This window comes from Akebia trifoliata, chromosome 3, assembly GCF_017979445.1.
Source record: "Akebia trifoliata isolate Shusen 1 chromosome 3, ASM1797944v1, whole genome shotgun sequence".
Lineage (NCBI taxonomy): Eukaryota > Viridiplantae > Streptophyta > Magnoliopsida > Ranunculales > Lardizabalaceae > Akebia > Akebia trifoliata.
Window position 1 is genome coordinate 4,631,119 of NC_141377.1, and position 16,371 is coordinate 4,647,489.

The following is a 16,371-nucleotide window of genomic DNA, read 5'->3' on the forward strand; positions in this document are numbered from 1 at the left end:
ACATCTTGTCAAACATTTTTTGTAAATCACTTTTGATAGGGTTAGAAGTTTTGGAATAGGCTGATTTTTTGTGAGGATGATCTCTATGGTAAAGAGATCATCCTCACAAAAAATCAGCTCATTTTGAAACTTTTAACCCTAGTTTACAAGTTGAAGAATCATGAACCGTCCAATTCTTGTAAATCACTTTTGATGGGGTTAGAAGTTTTGGAATAGGCTGATTTTGGGGTGAAGATGATCTCCTCATCATAGAGATCATCCTCACAAAAAATCAGTTCATTCCAAAACTTCTAACCCATGTTTTGAAAAATGTTTGGCAAGATGTTTGGCAAACTTTAGGGCTACTGAATCACCCCCATATATATATAGGGAAATGTTCAGCACCCTACGCTTTACCAAACATGTTTTGTCCTACATGGGTTAGAAGTTTTGGAATGGATTGATTTTTGGTGAGGATGATCTCTACGATTAGAAGATTCTCCTCACCAAAAATCAGCCCATTCAGAAATTTCTAGCCCCATGTTTACAAGTTGAAAAATCGTGGACCGTCCATTTTTTGTAAACCATTTTTTTATGGGGTTAGAAGTTTTGGAATGGGCTGATTTTTTGTGAGGATGATCTCATCGCCATAGAGATCATCCTCACCAAAAATCAGCATATTCCAAAACTTCTAACCAATGTTGGACAAAACACGTTTGGTAAAACGTAGGGTGGTGAACGGGACCCATATATATATACATTCAAATGTCTTAAAAAGAGTCAAATATATTTTAAAATAAGGGTTAGAAGTTTTAGAATAGGCTGATTTTTTGTGAGGGTGATTTCTCCACCTCCCCCTCCCCCCGTCTTATTTTTATCTTCTAGTCGTCTTCACTCCATCTTCCTTTTTTGTCTGAGTTGCCGATTTGAATTTGTAATGAGTAGAGAAGGTCTTTTTTCTCGTAGGCACCAGTTCTGAACTTTATGATTTGACTTTTTCTTTTGTATTCATTTTCGAGCTCGAGACTTTCATACCAAAGTCTATCTCCTTATTTTTCTTTATTCATTTTTCCCTATTTCTTTTTGGGATCTGTTTCAAGATTGTTGTTATATATTTTTTCTCATGGGGGTCCTTTAGGTAGGTCGACCATGTGGCATAATTGCTTTATCTTTTTTCTAATTGCTTTCTCCATTTTCTTTAGTTTTCCACAGTGTAATAAATGGGTGTGCAATCTTGAAGTTTTGTATTATATAGGTGGGGCTCTCTATCATGTCGGGGTAGCAAATGTATGCTAGGTAATTCTCTTTTTAAACCGAAGAGATCATCCTCACCAAAAATTAGTTCATTTCGAAACTTTTGACCCTAGTTTACAAGTTGAAGAATTTTGGACCATTCGATTTTTATATATCACTTTTGATGGGGTTAGAAGTTTCAAAATGAGCTGATTTTTTATGAGGATGATCTCCTCATCATAGAGATCATCCTCACAAAAAATCATTCAATTCCGAAATCTCTTACCCATACATTGAAAAAGTGTTTGGCACAATACTTAGCTCTCTTTAGGACTTCTGAACACCACCCTATATATATAGGGAAATGTTCAGCACCCAACCATTTACCCAACAATTTGCCCAACATGTTTTGTCCTACATGAGTTAGAAGTTTTGGAAAAATCGTGTTAGAAGTTTACAGGTTGAAAAATTATGGGTCGTCCATTTTTTGTAAACCATTTGTGATGAGGTTAGAAGTTTTGGAATGGGCTGATTTTTGGTCAAATTGTTGGGTAAATGGTTGGGTGCCGAATATGACCCATGTATATATAAATTAATCAACGAAGGTGGATTCAACACTCACAGGCTTTAAGCAACTTAACAAATTGACAACTAAAAGTTTTGGAGACACTGAGCAGTTTTTTCAAATAAATTACATACCTTTAACCATGTTTCCCCTAGAAGTAACGCTGAAATGTACATGTTGAAGTAACATTGAAATGTACATCCTTCCACACATTGTTGACGTGGATGTGTGTGTGTGGAACCATAGATATTTTTCATTGGGATAAGAGTGAAAAACATCAATGGTTCTGTGGGCACCTCCATGCCAATAATGTGTGAAACGATGTATATTTCAATGTTCCTTTAGCACAACTCTAGTAGAAAATGACCTAAATGCCATAATATTGGATTGGTCTCTTGTGTAAGATCATCCCCACGAGGAATATCCATAAATACTAGTCATAGAGACTAGGCATTCTATTATATATAATCATTTTGGATATTGATAGGGAATGCATTCTAACTGTGCTATTTATCAAAAATGGCTATTCTAAATATTTTAATAATTTTTTAGTTTTACCTTAAATTCTACTACAACAAAATCCTATTCAACGGTCATCGTCTTTTGTCAATAAAAGATTGAGAATATAAATCTTACTCTTTTTTTTGTCGATCGAAAACTCTACTCTCCAAAGTTGATAGAGAATTGCAGAGTGTGTTGGAGACCTTTCAAAGGGTTTTGGCACTCCAAAATGACAGTTGGGTGGAGATGCAAAACTTCATGCAGAATGTGTTGGAATTATTCTAAGACTGTTGATTTTTTTCTCTAGAACTTTTTGTGTTTAATGTGTTGTCTTGCCAGAAGTCTTGGAATTTTTTTTCTTTAATATTTTAAAGATCCATCATCTACAATTTTTGCAAGAAACAAGAAAAAAGAAAAACATCTTACGCAATCAAGGTTTGATGGTTGAACAAGCCATAATCTTTTCGATTTTTCTCAAAGAGTGCATCTAAATTACTACAAATTATATCATTATTTACAAGTTGTATAGGGAGATAATAATACCCATTTATATAAGGAGTTACAGCTAATTAAACCAAACATTTATCATGATTATACATGTGAATCTAGCAAACCCAAGGTGGTTAAAGCTTAAAAGATAAGTTTTTAAAGGACAGTCTCTATGTGTCGGTTAATAAAATAGTCATAGACAAATATAGGCTCATAAGAGTAGAAGCATTATTTTAGATATTTTAGTAAACAAAACTCATGGAGACAAGAGTCGCAAAAACCCATATCACCTCCATGTGTGAAGCTGACATACAGTGTCCAACGTAGCTTACCTAATGCTTTTTTCCTATATTTCTCTCTCCACTGCAACCTGTCTATATATACCATATGGGTACCTCTGCTTTGGACCATCACTCATCCCCTTCAACAGTTCAACCCTTCTCTTGCTTTTAATTCTGAACCATGGTAATGGCTTTGAAAGCTATTATCTTCTTGGTGGCCTCTTTTCTTTTTGTTACTTCAAGGGTAAGCTCTCTCTCTCTCTCTCTCCTTGAAACACAGGCACAAACCCATACCATCATAGTAATGTATTTGAAAGCATAAAAATCTCTCTCTCTATCAAACATGAACACACTAACACTAACCCTCACAATCATAATAATGGCTTTGAAAGCTATAATCTCCTTGGTGGCCTCTTTTTTAAGTAACCACAAGGATAAGACTCCTCTCTCTCTCTCTCTCTGCTGACCAATATCTGTTTTTGTTGTTGTAGGTTTCATCAAATGAGGAAGAGAACTTTGTAGAGGTAATTTTAGAGGCTTGTTTGTATCTACATTTTATTTCTAAATGAATTGTTCTCTTAAAAGCTTTGTGTTATAAAAATATTTTATCACACAAAAATAACCTCAAAATAGGCCCTATGGCCACCTCTTCCTTCCTTTTCTTGGATTTAAAATTTGACCACAGAATTGCAACTCAAAACACAATCACATAGAGCAATGTACTCGACCCAATGACTATAATATATAACCCTAACTGGCTAATGGTTTTATTTTATTTTATTTTACAACAAACTTCATTTTTATGTAAATCAAGCATACAAGCTCACTTAACTGTTGGTTTTTTTTTTTGTCTCTTTTAATTAGGTCTCTTATGTCAAACCAAAACCCTTAGTCATGGCTCCTGTTCCAGCCCCAGTCCCAGTCAAACCTCCTACTCCTACCCCAGTCAAACCTCCTACTCCTGCCCCAGTCAAACCTCCTGCTCCTGCTCCAGTCAAACCTCCTTCTGTCCCAGTCAAGGCACCACCTCCAGCACCTATAGTGTTACCTCCGGTGAACGTAGCAGGTAATATTGTAGTGTTCTTTCTTTCCATTAGAGAGTTTATGGTTTCAACTCATATATGTCGAGTTCATCAAATCTTTTAATGCTTTGTGGTGTGCAGCTTGCCCAAGATTATGTGGTGGTAGGTGCAAATTGCACTCAAGGATTAAACATTGCATGAGAGTGTGTGTGACATGTTGTACAAGATGCAAGTGTGTCCCACCTGGCACTTATGGTAACAAAGAGATGTGTGGAAAATGCTACACTGACATGAAAACCCATGGAAACAGGCCCAAGTGCCCTTGAAACTTAATTTTCCATGTTTCTTCTCTGATCTTCCCTTAAATAGTTCTAAAGTAATTAATTTCTTCTTGAGTTTCATGTTTGTTTGAGAGAGAGAGAGAGAGAGAGAGTTCTTGGGTTCTAGCTATATTTTATGTTATGTTATGTAATGGTTCTAGATATAATAAAAGAAAAATGTTTGGGTCCTCACTGTATGTTTATAACCTACCAATATTTTAACGTGAATCCAAATCTTATGCACCCTGTGAGGTGGATTGAACCCCCACTCCCCATACGGCCATAACTCAACTTGCCACATAGACCTCTCAATAAATTAATAAAATAAGATTCAATATATATATATCCAAACCATAAAAATAAAGAGATTATATTGCTCCCGCCAACTTTTGCTAATGCTACGCCAATTCGTATGTAAATCACCATTAACACACATCTTGGAGTGGTATTAGCAAAAGTTGGTGCGGCAATAGAATCTATCTAAAAATATGAAAAAAAAGTTCACCCCATTAAGGATTCCGTTATTAAAATCAACTATTAAAACGAATAATTGTTTCACATATGTGATTTTACTTTCATAAAAGTAAAAGGCTTAAAGATGAATTTATTTTAATCCCCAAACAGTAGATATTCGATTTCATAAAAATAAATAAACACTCCATTTGATAAATATTTTTTAAAAAATGGTTGAATAAGTAATTTTGACAACATACTTGACCATTTTAGCTTAACATAATGGAAATGTAGATTGCAGAACCTATTTTGTATAGAATTGCAAATACAGAAAAGAAGAGAGTTACTATCGCCACACCAATTTTTATTAATGCCACACCAATTTTTACTTAAATTACCAAAATACTGTACATAGTTGGTGTGGCGTTAGTAAAAATTGGATTTGATTCCTAAATCATAGAAGAGCAGTCCTTTAATTACTTCTAATTTAATAGCACAACCACTCCCAACCACTATGCCCAAAGACATGTTTTCCAAGGGCAAGGACCTTGAATAGATATGACAATATCTTTTATTGACTGAAATAGCCTGCATTTTATTAAATTTTACTGGTCCCAAGATATTAACTCTTCAACACAAAAAGACATTAATAAACAGCTCATACTACTCAAAAAAGAAAAAAATTCATTCTGAGATACTCTGCAGTTTTGGTGTACGAAGGACATCTTCTGAAAAGCCTCCTTAATGATGATTTACCCTTTCACCTGTCTCTCTCTCTTTGATTTTTATTTTTATTTTTTTTATAATAAGATTGAAAACACCCTTATCTTCAATCTATTGTCAAAATTTCTTAATTATCTTTTTTCCTAAAATTCTTTTATATCTGATCATTTTCTTTCAACTATTCTCAAGTAAATATATTATTTTTTAAAACCCTCGACGCCGGCTCAATGGCAATTTCAGATCAATAAATGATTAATTCTTGTAAGTCGTGAATTCGATACCCAACATGAGCATTAATTCCTTATGAGTCACCTACGAGGGTGCACCCTCAATTACCTGATGCATGTGATGTGCGGGTCTTGCACGTGCCTCGGACTAATCCTTAGACAAGATCATAACTTATGTATTAGACATATCATATGAGCTTAAGCCACTATCTACAACGATACCTACTTATAAAAAAAAAAAACTATTTCTAGATCAGAAAAAAAAAAGATAATAAAATTAAAATCATCCATTCAATCGATTTCTAGATTTCCAAATTACAAAGTTGAAGTTGGTGCATACTTGTCTAAATGATATAGATAATTAATTATGCATGCCTCACAATTGATCTCAAATTTTTTGTTTATAATTAATTTCATTTGTATGCCAAAACAATGTTCCAAGCTGTGTAGTTTACTTAGGGAATACTTTGGGCTGATAACTTTTTTTATCTAGCTGTTTATTTGGCTATTATTATTTACATGTTAGCGGTAATTTGCGAATGAGTCATGATAACCTGACTCCCTCGTGGGGCATACTCAAAATACTCTCTTACGTGGCATGTGCTAGAAGCATAGCCTTTATGCCTTGGGATTTACATCCCCTCAAACTGTGCAGTTGTGTATCTTAACGAAAAAAAATCTAAGGTTCTGACACATCCCACGTCAGGAGTGTATTTTGAGTATGCCACATGGGGCTGTTAGGTTATCATTACTCTTCGCGAATTGCCATGAAACTAGATATGTCTAGCTGATCAATTGTTTAGAGTATAAGGTGTTTATCCAAAAAGATATGCCAGAGATAATTTAATTAATGCTTTTGATTTGAATTGTGATAATCTGACTATCCAATGAGGCAAACTCAATCGACTACCTTGATGTGATAAGTTTGGGAATGGTAGATCTGCGCACCTTGGGATAAACGGTTGCAATTCCCCATAAAAAGTGTACCTCGAGAGAATCGTGTATCTTGAGGAGCACATATCTGCGATTCCCAAACTTGTCACGTTAGATAGTCGATTGAGTATGCCACATGGGGTAGTCAGATTATCATGACTCTTTCGATTTTGATCGGTGAGGTGACTTTGAACTAAGATATGACGTATCAGTCCATATTGCTAACCTCGAGATAACACATTTATTTATATGGGCAAAAAATATCGGAATGGATTGATTTTTTGTCAGGAAGCTTTCTATGGCAAGGAGATCATCCTCACCAAAAATCAGTCCAATTTGAAATGTCTAAGTCCATCAAAAGTGACTTACAAATTTTCGATAAAAATTTGACGGTTCACAATTCTAAAATAATTTTGATGGGATTAGAAGTTTCAGATTTGACTGATTTTTGATAAGGATGATTTCCTGATTTCCTCACCATAGAGATCATCCTAAAAAAAAAAAATCAGCCAAATCCGAAACTTTTAAACCATATAGGACAAATTTTGTCAACCAACATTGTCATCCTAAGATTGTCAGCCGAACGCTCCCCGTATATGTATATATTGCTAAGTATGTGCTATATATTATTGTAATTTACAAAAAAATTCAAAATTTGTAACTCTCAGAAAGATGTCTGTATGGAGTTATGCTTGGTTTCTTCTCAATGAGCTTCATGTAAATTTCTAAGTGTGTTTTGCATCTGCAACTATCTTTCATTCACATATCGCCACAAATATTTGCACTATGTATACATACTGACACATCACATATTCAAAAACTTTTACCATTATATCAACTATTCCAAGGCTGATCTTATATCTACTAAAACATGACTTGTGCTATGGAGTTCATAAACACTAATTTCAAATAATTCACAATATTGAGCACAAAATTTTCTTATATATGCATATAAATATACAATTAAATAATTATTTCCAAAAACAAAGTTTTCAGAAGAGAATGAAATATTTACATTTGTAATTTTTGCAGTAGTTCGCACGAAAAGTACTCCATCCGAAAAAGACTTATTAAACATCAAAATTGCAACAATTTCTTCTTGTTGTATTTCGAAAGAATAATGCTGAAGTGAGACCTCAAGATTGGAACTCTCATTGCACGCCCTAACGTGAAAGTGTATGAGAACCACATATGCTTTTCATCGAGATACGAGTGAAAAACATCTATGATTCCTATCCACTTTCTTGTCAAGATGTGCGTTATGAGGTCCAATCTTGAAGTCACTCTAGAACGACTCATTTCGAAAGCTTCTTTCAATTATAATGTTTTCAGAATCCATTGACATCCCAACAAGGCCTCCTTGAAAGTCATGCACATTCAAAACTTTCAACAAAAGGCAAAGTTTGTGAGTGTTTATACAACAACCTTAAGTTCAAAAAATCCATAGAGAAGTGACCCATACAAAAGGTCACATTAACCCAAACAAAAGATCCAAACACCAAACCCTCTTGCCTTCTAATTCAATCCCACAAATCTCTCAGTTCCTTCGGTCCACTTTTGTAAACCCACAATTTTCCACTATCACAGTCACAACAAGAGATCATTTTTTTTATGAATATAATTTCATTAATAAAAAAGGAGGTTAAAATGACATACCTCAACAACTAGCTCCTCTTTTGTCACAGGTGAACGTAAATCATTAACAGACGAACTTGACTGGATAAGCTTCCTCAGAACCTATAAGAAATTCAATTTTCTTAAGTCATCATGAAAAGGTAGATTGATATCGATTGGACATGTACAACACAGACCAATGACAGAAACATGAAAAGCTTTGGTGCATGTGCAAGGATCTAAACTGTGAGAATAATCCAGGAAATGATGTGGATCCTATTTATGTTTAAGATTTGAAGTGTTGATATGTGGGACAAGCACCTTCCAAAATCATTTGTTTTTGTGATGCAAAGAACTTAAAATTCAAAAACCAACTTATATGAAAAAGTTGACATGGATGAGTGGTTAAACCAGGGAAAAATTAAAATAAAACCTAATAGAGTCAGTTAAGATAGGTCTGATCATATGCAAATAAGACTAATAATAAACATCAATGAGAAGCCCTTTGGTGCAAGAAATTCTTTAAAGGAAGGCTGAGAATGATGTGGATGGCGATAATAAGAAAATTTATGAACACACATGCCTTACAATCAGGAACTTATTCGAAAGATGTGAAAAATAAATTTTCAACTCTTAAATTACTTCAAGAACTTAGAAAATTCTAACACTAAAAAGCAAAACAGACATAAATAAGTTTAAGTAGAATTGAAATCAAAAGCATCAGAAATAACAGATATTAGAATTATAATGCTTTACATTGGTCTACAAGCTAGAAAGGTGAATCTACTATTTCGAGAAATGACAATGAACTATCAAATTCAAGTAAATAGATTTACCATAAACAAAAAATAATAAAAAAGCAGCTGCACATTGCATTTTCGGGAAAGAAAAAAAAATTTAACCATAAACTCACCTGAAATCTGATTTCGTCCCAAAAGCGATTGAAATCAGATTTGAAGTACAATCAATAAAATCTTTAAAAACCTGTCTTTCGGTGCTGAAGCTCAACTGAGTAGATCCCCTCTCGATGTTAAAAACCTAGAAAATGAAATCAAGAGTTTAGGGTTCGATTGCTACACCGTAATCAAAAGTACCACTTTCTATGATTAAAATCTTAGCTATAAAAATGAGAAATTAGGGTTTTTGGTTTGAAACTGAATAAAAAATTAAATTAAAAGTATAGAAATTGGGATTTTGATTTGCAATCGAACCAAAATTTGAATCAACACTATAGAAATTATGATTGTACAGAGAGAGAGAGAGAGCTCAACCTATAGAGATCAGCGAGGAGTTTGAGATGAGAGAGAATCGAGAGATTAGCATCGATGTCGAGTTTGAGATGAGAGAAAGATCAAGAGATCAACGTCACAGAGAGATCAATGTCGATGTCGAGTTTGAGGATGAGAGAGAGATTGAGAGATCAGCGTCAATGTCGAGTTTGAGGATGAGAGTCGAAGACATCAGCGTCGATTTTTGAGGGTGAGAGTGAGACGGAGAGATCAATGTTGATGTCGAGGGTGAGAGACAGTGTTTTCGTCTGAGACGAGAGTGAGTGGGTGGGTTGGGTTTTAGATGACTCTACAACGACGGTCAAAATATGACCGTAACTAAAAGTCGTCCCTATAGCTAATTTTTCCTGTAGTGTACATCTTCATCTTTGAGCTATTAATTTCACTAAAATTAGTCTTACTTGATGACGACATCAAATATTTTAAGAAGTTTGTGAGTGATAATCCAACATATAAGAATGTAGACCTTTTATCTATTAACACTGATTTTCTGAAGGTCATGTGACTATTGTTGTGTTTCCCGACATTTTGATATTGGAATTCGGTATGGTTTTCAAATCATACTAGTTTTGATGATTCCAATTTGGTATATTGTCAATTCCAACTTTATTTACATTTTCTTTGATTTGGAGTTGTACATTTCTTGAGATTTTATGGAAGGACAAATCGATCACACTGGAGATAGGGCTTTGATATACTATGTGAAAAAGTTGTAAATTCAACGTCAAGGTCCGTTGAATTTAACCAAATTTGACGAACCTTGATGTCAAATTTACCCCTTTTTTTTACATAGTGATAGTAGAGAAGTTGTGGAGTTGAAAGGCCCATAGGTGACATGAATTCAAGAACTTCTATGAAGATCCACCACCATCACACAACCTCCTCGGCAATGTAAACCGAGACTCATAGGAAGAGTAAAGGGTATGTAAGGGATCTCCATCATAAAAGTCTAAATCGATATATGCATTTACCTTCTCTTCCCCTATGTACGTAGACATATTCCTTGACAAACATGCTTTTACCACCAATCCGGAGTAAAACTTAAAAACACCCCAAAATTCATGGAGAAGATGCTCTGTCAAGACTTTTATGATGGAGATCCCTTACATACCCTTTCCTCTTCCTATGAATCTCGGTTTACATTGCCGAGTGAGTTGTGTGAAAAGGTTGATCACATCTAGTATGATAAGATGGGATGATTGAATCCATGTCTTCATAACTTGACTGAGTCAAAAAATGTTTGATGCATGGTTGGAAAGCCACATCTAACCTTGAGTGAGTTCTCTTTCGTGTAAAATGTTATAATTTAGTAAAGGAAATCATGAGAAACTCATATAAAAGACATGCTTTGTCTATTTCATTTGAAGTAGTTTTCAAATTCTTTTAATAAGTGGAGTTGGGATTAGTTATGAAAATCTTTATTAATGCTTAAAATATGGTGATTAAACTATATAATTGACTTACATTGTAATGAAGAGAGTTTTTGTGTCATAAGAAATAATAATCATAGTGAACAAAATCCCTAGCTCCCCTCCTTATAGAATTTACTAAGGAATTACAATAATGTTGCTTGATCACTTCTCATCTCCTGATCTCCACCTTCAAAATCCAACACCATCCTCTTGTTCTAAATGGTGATTCATTGGGTATAGTATGTTGGCTATCTTACCCATTTCATTATTGTATTTATTTTTATTTAGTAAAATATTTAATTTTATCTATTTTGTTTTACTCCATTAAAATTTTCTCTTAAGATTTCAAAATATTATAACTTGAGTGGATTTTTTCATAGTTTTCTATTATTTATTGGGTTTTGTTGGGGGCGATATTGGAACTCAAAACTTACTATTTCTCTTGAGTATGGGTGGTGTAAGATTTTTTCATTTTTGGTGAAACCTTAGCTAAAAGAGCATTTCCTTATTAGTGATAGTTGAAAAATAAAAAATTCTTTGATTTGTTTTGCTATTGAGAGTTATAGAGGTAACTCTTTAAATCTTTAGTCCCATCGAATAGATATAAGACTTGTATTCAAATAATAAATATTCACACTTTCATACTTGTTTGAGTGTGAGTGAGAAAGAGAGTGAGTCTCACATGTACATGGGGACCCAAGACACCATGGGACTGTAGCCCATTGTGTTTGGGATTAATCCGTCGAAAAATCTTTGTGTGTGTACATGCAATGCGCGCATAGGAGGGTACAAATCTCGGATTTAAGCCTCACGTGGGTGCACGTGAAAGACAACGTTCAAATACAGGCCAATTAAAGCCCAAATATCTCTCTTTTTAATTCATTGGGCCATTGACTTTTTATTTTAAAAGAGAAGTTTATCCAAGAGTTATGTACATAGAAACACTGTTTTGATCTTTTTCTTCCTCTCTTCTATTCTTCTCTTTTTTTGTTGCTTGTACACCTATTAATTCAATCTAGTTCGTTGAAGACCTATCATTTTTGAGTACGCGATTAACATATTTATGATTGTTGAATCTTGGAAAACAACAGCCCAAGACCGATTGCACTATGGATATCATCTTAATGGAGTAAATTTGATTTTAAGGACAATGGCTTCTCCGTGCCCAATAAAATCAATAAGTACTTTCTAACTTGTTCTACTTTCTATTTTCAATATCCTATTCGAACTCAAGATCTAAACTAGTTACAACATATATTTTATTAACAATGCAATAAATATTATATTATGCTCAATGTGACAATAACTTTTTACCTATTATTTACAACTAACTCAATTAATCAAATATACTAGATTATATTATGGATAAGTGAAAAATATTTTACTTATATGCATTCATCATTGCTGATTAACTATTTATGCTTAATAATATCAATTTGAGAAAGAGATTCTTAGAAATAAGACAGATAAATTAAAAGAGTATATTCATTGAAAGGAATTTTGGAAAAATAGATGAAGAGAAAAGAAGTAAGTTGAAGGTAGAAAGAGATAAATCTTACCAGATAAGAATTTATTATGTTGCATTTGCTTTATGCCCAAGTAAGTCATCAATTCAATCATAATGATTGTAAACACCCCATTTTTGCCTAGGCCGAGTCTAAAAGCACCAAAGACTCTTCGAGAAGGGGCTTGACCCAAGGTGTATTTCAAGAGGGCTTAAAACCCGGCTTTCAAGTAGCCACAAGGCCCAAAGGGCCATTTCAAGTTCAAATTTTAAGCTTGACCATAGTTAACCCTTGTCCAGGCCATTTTTTAGGCCTAGCTATACCTTACCTATGGTCAAGCTTATTTTTTGTCTAGCCAAAGGTGACCCATGGCCAGAAGAGCTTTTTGCCTAGTCCAAGAGTGACCTACAACTAGGCATAATTTTGTTCAGAGCTTGACTCACCCAAGGTCAATTTTGTTGGGCAGTTACAAACTCGTATATGCTCGAATTTTCTTAATAAAAATTATATTTTTCTCCTTAATGACTTTTCCCAAAAAAAATCCTTCATTTTCACTTTTTTACCTTTTTTTAACTCTTCAATAATCTCACCACTTTGGTCTTTATGTAATTTTCATATTCTTCCAACAAAGACCATCAGTCAAAAATTAGTCCTCACATGAGTGCAATTGCTATACTAACCCCATCTTATTAAAGCCAACTAAAGTAGTTTACTCTTATGTCCCCCAAGCTTATCCTCAATCCTAGAAGGTTCAATATGATTAGACCAAGTTCAAGTGATTTTGACAATTTTGCCCCACCTATAGAATTCCCTATAACTTGTAAATAAAGACTCTATTAACCCTAGATGGTTGGAAAGCTAGCTAAGGTAAATAACCTTAATGTCTAAAACCCAAATCTATAATTACATCCCATCTAGCATAATTCCTTCTTATTTGACCAAAAACTAAAGTCTTTATGTAGACACCCCATTTTCGCACTCGCCTGATTAATCAACTCGTCAACCCAATTGTAACGGTTCCCAATGATGGATGAGTATTTTAATGTTTTTATTTGTTACTAAATATGTTTTAGAAATTCGGATGAGGTATTTCAAGCAAGCAAAACTTAAGAAACCACGCTATGTTAGGAAAATATGACCCATAAACAAAGAAATCATCATTTTGAGACAAAAAGAAGCTTTACGAGAAAAATCACTAAAAAATAATCAAATTACCAAAATGTCCCTAACATCAAAACATCCTTAGAACCTACATTACGATTAGGAAAACCCTTTCGAACACATAAAACAATAAATTAAAATCAAATAAATCATTTCATCAATTTTTATAAAATTTGACAAAATTACGAAAATGCCCCTCTAGGGTCCACGGTCATTTCACGCCAAAAACCCATAAGTGACACAATTCGATACTCCCGTTGAATTATTTACGAAAAAATGATTTTAAAATATCCCAAAACATTGAAAAATGACCTCTCAACTCAAAAACTCTTTTTGAGGATAAAACGATAATTTTTTTCAACCTTAAAAATCAAAAATCTGAAATGAATAATTAAAACATTAATTAACGTAAAGTTAAACCTTAATAAATTAAATTTTAAATTTTAAATAAATAAAATCAATTAATTAAGTCCACAGGCCAAATTTTAAGTGGTGACCCACTTACTTAAGTGTGACCCACATAATATTTATTAAAAGACCCCTTCATCTGGGGGTCCCAAAGAATTAAAAATATAATTAGAGGGTTTTTTTCAAAAAACTAAAAAAATGCTATTTCATTGTACGTAAGATTTAAAATCCTAATTAAACAACTTCATCTTATCTTGAAAAAACCTAGTCAAACTGAAAAACTCCAAAAAACTCTATAAAGAGGAGCCTCCACAACCTAATCTCGCAGGTCAAGAAAAACCTAAGGAAAGAGAGGTCAAAAACTCTTTTCAACTTTTCCAAAATCCTAAATCTGAAGCCCCAAGTCCCACCAAATATCCAAACCCCATTTTTTACTCAAAAAATACCTAGAAACCTTCAAAACACCCAGAACATCAAAAAAATATTCAGATCTAGGAGGAAAATACCTCATCTCAGTGATTGGAAACGGATCTAGTGATGGAGAAAAAAGTAGGAAAACTCATGTGAAGAACGCACTCCGCCAGTACTGAGGGAATCGACCGTCACAATCACCCAGGTAAATTAGGTATTTTATTTTCTTAGGTCATTTTTAACAATGTAATTTTTGGAAAAAGTAGAGATCGACATTTGTCGGGTGAGATTGGTGCCTAGCACCTTCCAATCCCGTAACGTGATCCCCAGACCCATAATATCTTTTTCGTAGATTAGTATTATTTATCTATTTAGAGCCATAATTCAGTTCCTAGACCGTAAAACTAGGTGGCGACTCCCAAAATACAAAAAAGTGGATCTACAACCAACGGATCGAAGGCGCTTTCACTTTAGACCATTGAGAATTTTCTAGAACTTGTTGTCTTTTACAATCTTATGCTTTGATTATCATGATTGCTTAGACTCATATAATTGTAAAAGATAATTAAAGACTTTTTGATGGGGATATTTGGTGTATTCATTATGATTTTGTTGAGAATAGTGGAAATTCTAGGATTTAGGACAAGTTTATCCCCAAGGGTCTCCCAAAATCCTATAAATAACACTCATCTAAGTCAAATGAAGAAAGAGCTCAAGTGATCCATAATTTTGTCATTTTCTCTCTTCAAAACCCTTTAGCTTACCAAAACTTTGTCCAAATCCTTTCTTAAATACCTTAAAAGTCCTAACCAAGAAGAAGAATGAAGAAAAAGAAAAAGAGATCAAGGTGGGGTGTAGTTGCAATTTTCTGATTTTCCTATGTAATTCTCTTTTTAAACCTCCCTTCCTCTATCTACTCTCCTCTTTACATTTTAGTAAGTTTACTTTTAAATTTTCCTTACTTTAGCAATGCAAACCTTTGACCAGGCAATATTTTAGCTTGGAATGGCCTCATGCACGACTAGAACAAATGTTTGGCCTAATATGAACCTTACCCGTGGACCAGAACAAAACCTTGACCTTTACCCACTCTCTTAGTTTCTTGTGGTGAGTTTAAATCCAAATCAAGTGTGTTTTCACATTCCCACTTTGTGTAGAGCCGAGAGTTCATTAGTATCGAGGGCAATCATACTCTTAGGTCCAAACTTAAGGTCCATCGAAATTTTCCAGATCTTTTCAAGTATAGGATTATAGCTCAATTTCACCACTCCAAAGGTTTTCTAGAATATAAAAATAAATAAATGGTTATGAGTAAAAGATGTAAGTACTTAAATGAAAATCCTAATCTATACCCATCTTGTCCATTCATGTTCTTGAATGATCCTGAGTTTTGAGAGAAATAACTTAAAGGTTGAGAGTTTTAATTGGGATAGATGGTTAGAAAAGATGAGGGTTGTTGGTTGAGAGCTGAATCTAGGATCCAATACTTGATCATAACTTCAATCAAATCCCACTTCACATCTACTTCATACAAAGATAGAACAAGCCTTAACTTGTTCTCACCAATCCATCTCGCCCTTTCATCAGTAGACATAAATTAAATCCATTAAGTTGTGTGGTTTTCCTTGATAGAATACCGGTTCAAATTGAGAGAAGTAGGGCTTAAGGCATTAGATCCTTTCTCGATTTTGTTATCACACATTCTTGAATACTTAATAGGCTCCATATTTGATTTAAGGTAAGAGAGTCACAAGTTATTTTGAGCAAAATCGCGAGTTTTTTGTCTAAAAGATAAATTTTTGAGTTTTAAAGTTGTCAAAAATTTCTGGTCTGTAACTTACCTAC

General features: G+C 33.9%; 1 protein-coding gene across 1 annotated transcript; it reads left to right on the plus strand.

The window, feature by feature from the left end:
• Window positions 1-3,080: 3,080 nt before the first annotated feature.
• On the plus strand, window positions 3,081-4,471 carry LOC147405647 (uncharacterized). Its single transcript, XM_086432723.1, has 4 exons — window positions 3,081-3,292; window positions 3,540-3,572; window positions 3,913-4,114; window positions 4,212-4,471. The coding sequence occupies exons 1-4, from the start codon at window positions 3,230-3,232 to the stop codon at window positions 4,394-4,396; spliced, it is 483 nt and encodes a 160-aa protein (XP_086288849.1). The 5' UTR covers window positions 3,081-3,229; the 3' UTR covers window positions 4,397-4,471.
• The last annotated feature ends 11,900 nt before the right edge of the window (window positions 4,472-16,371 follow it).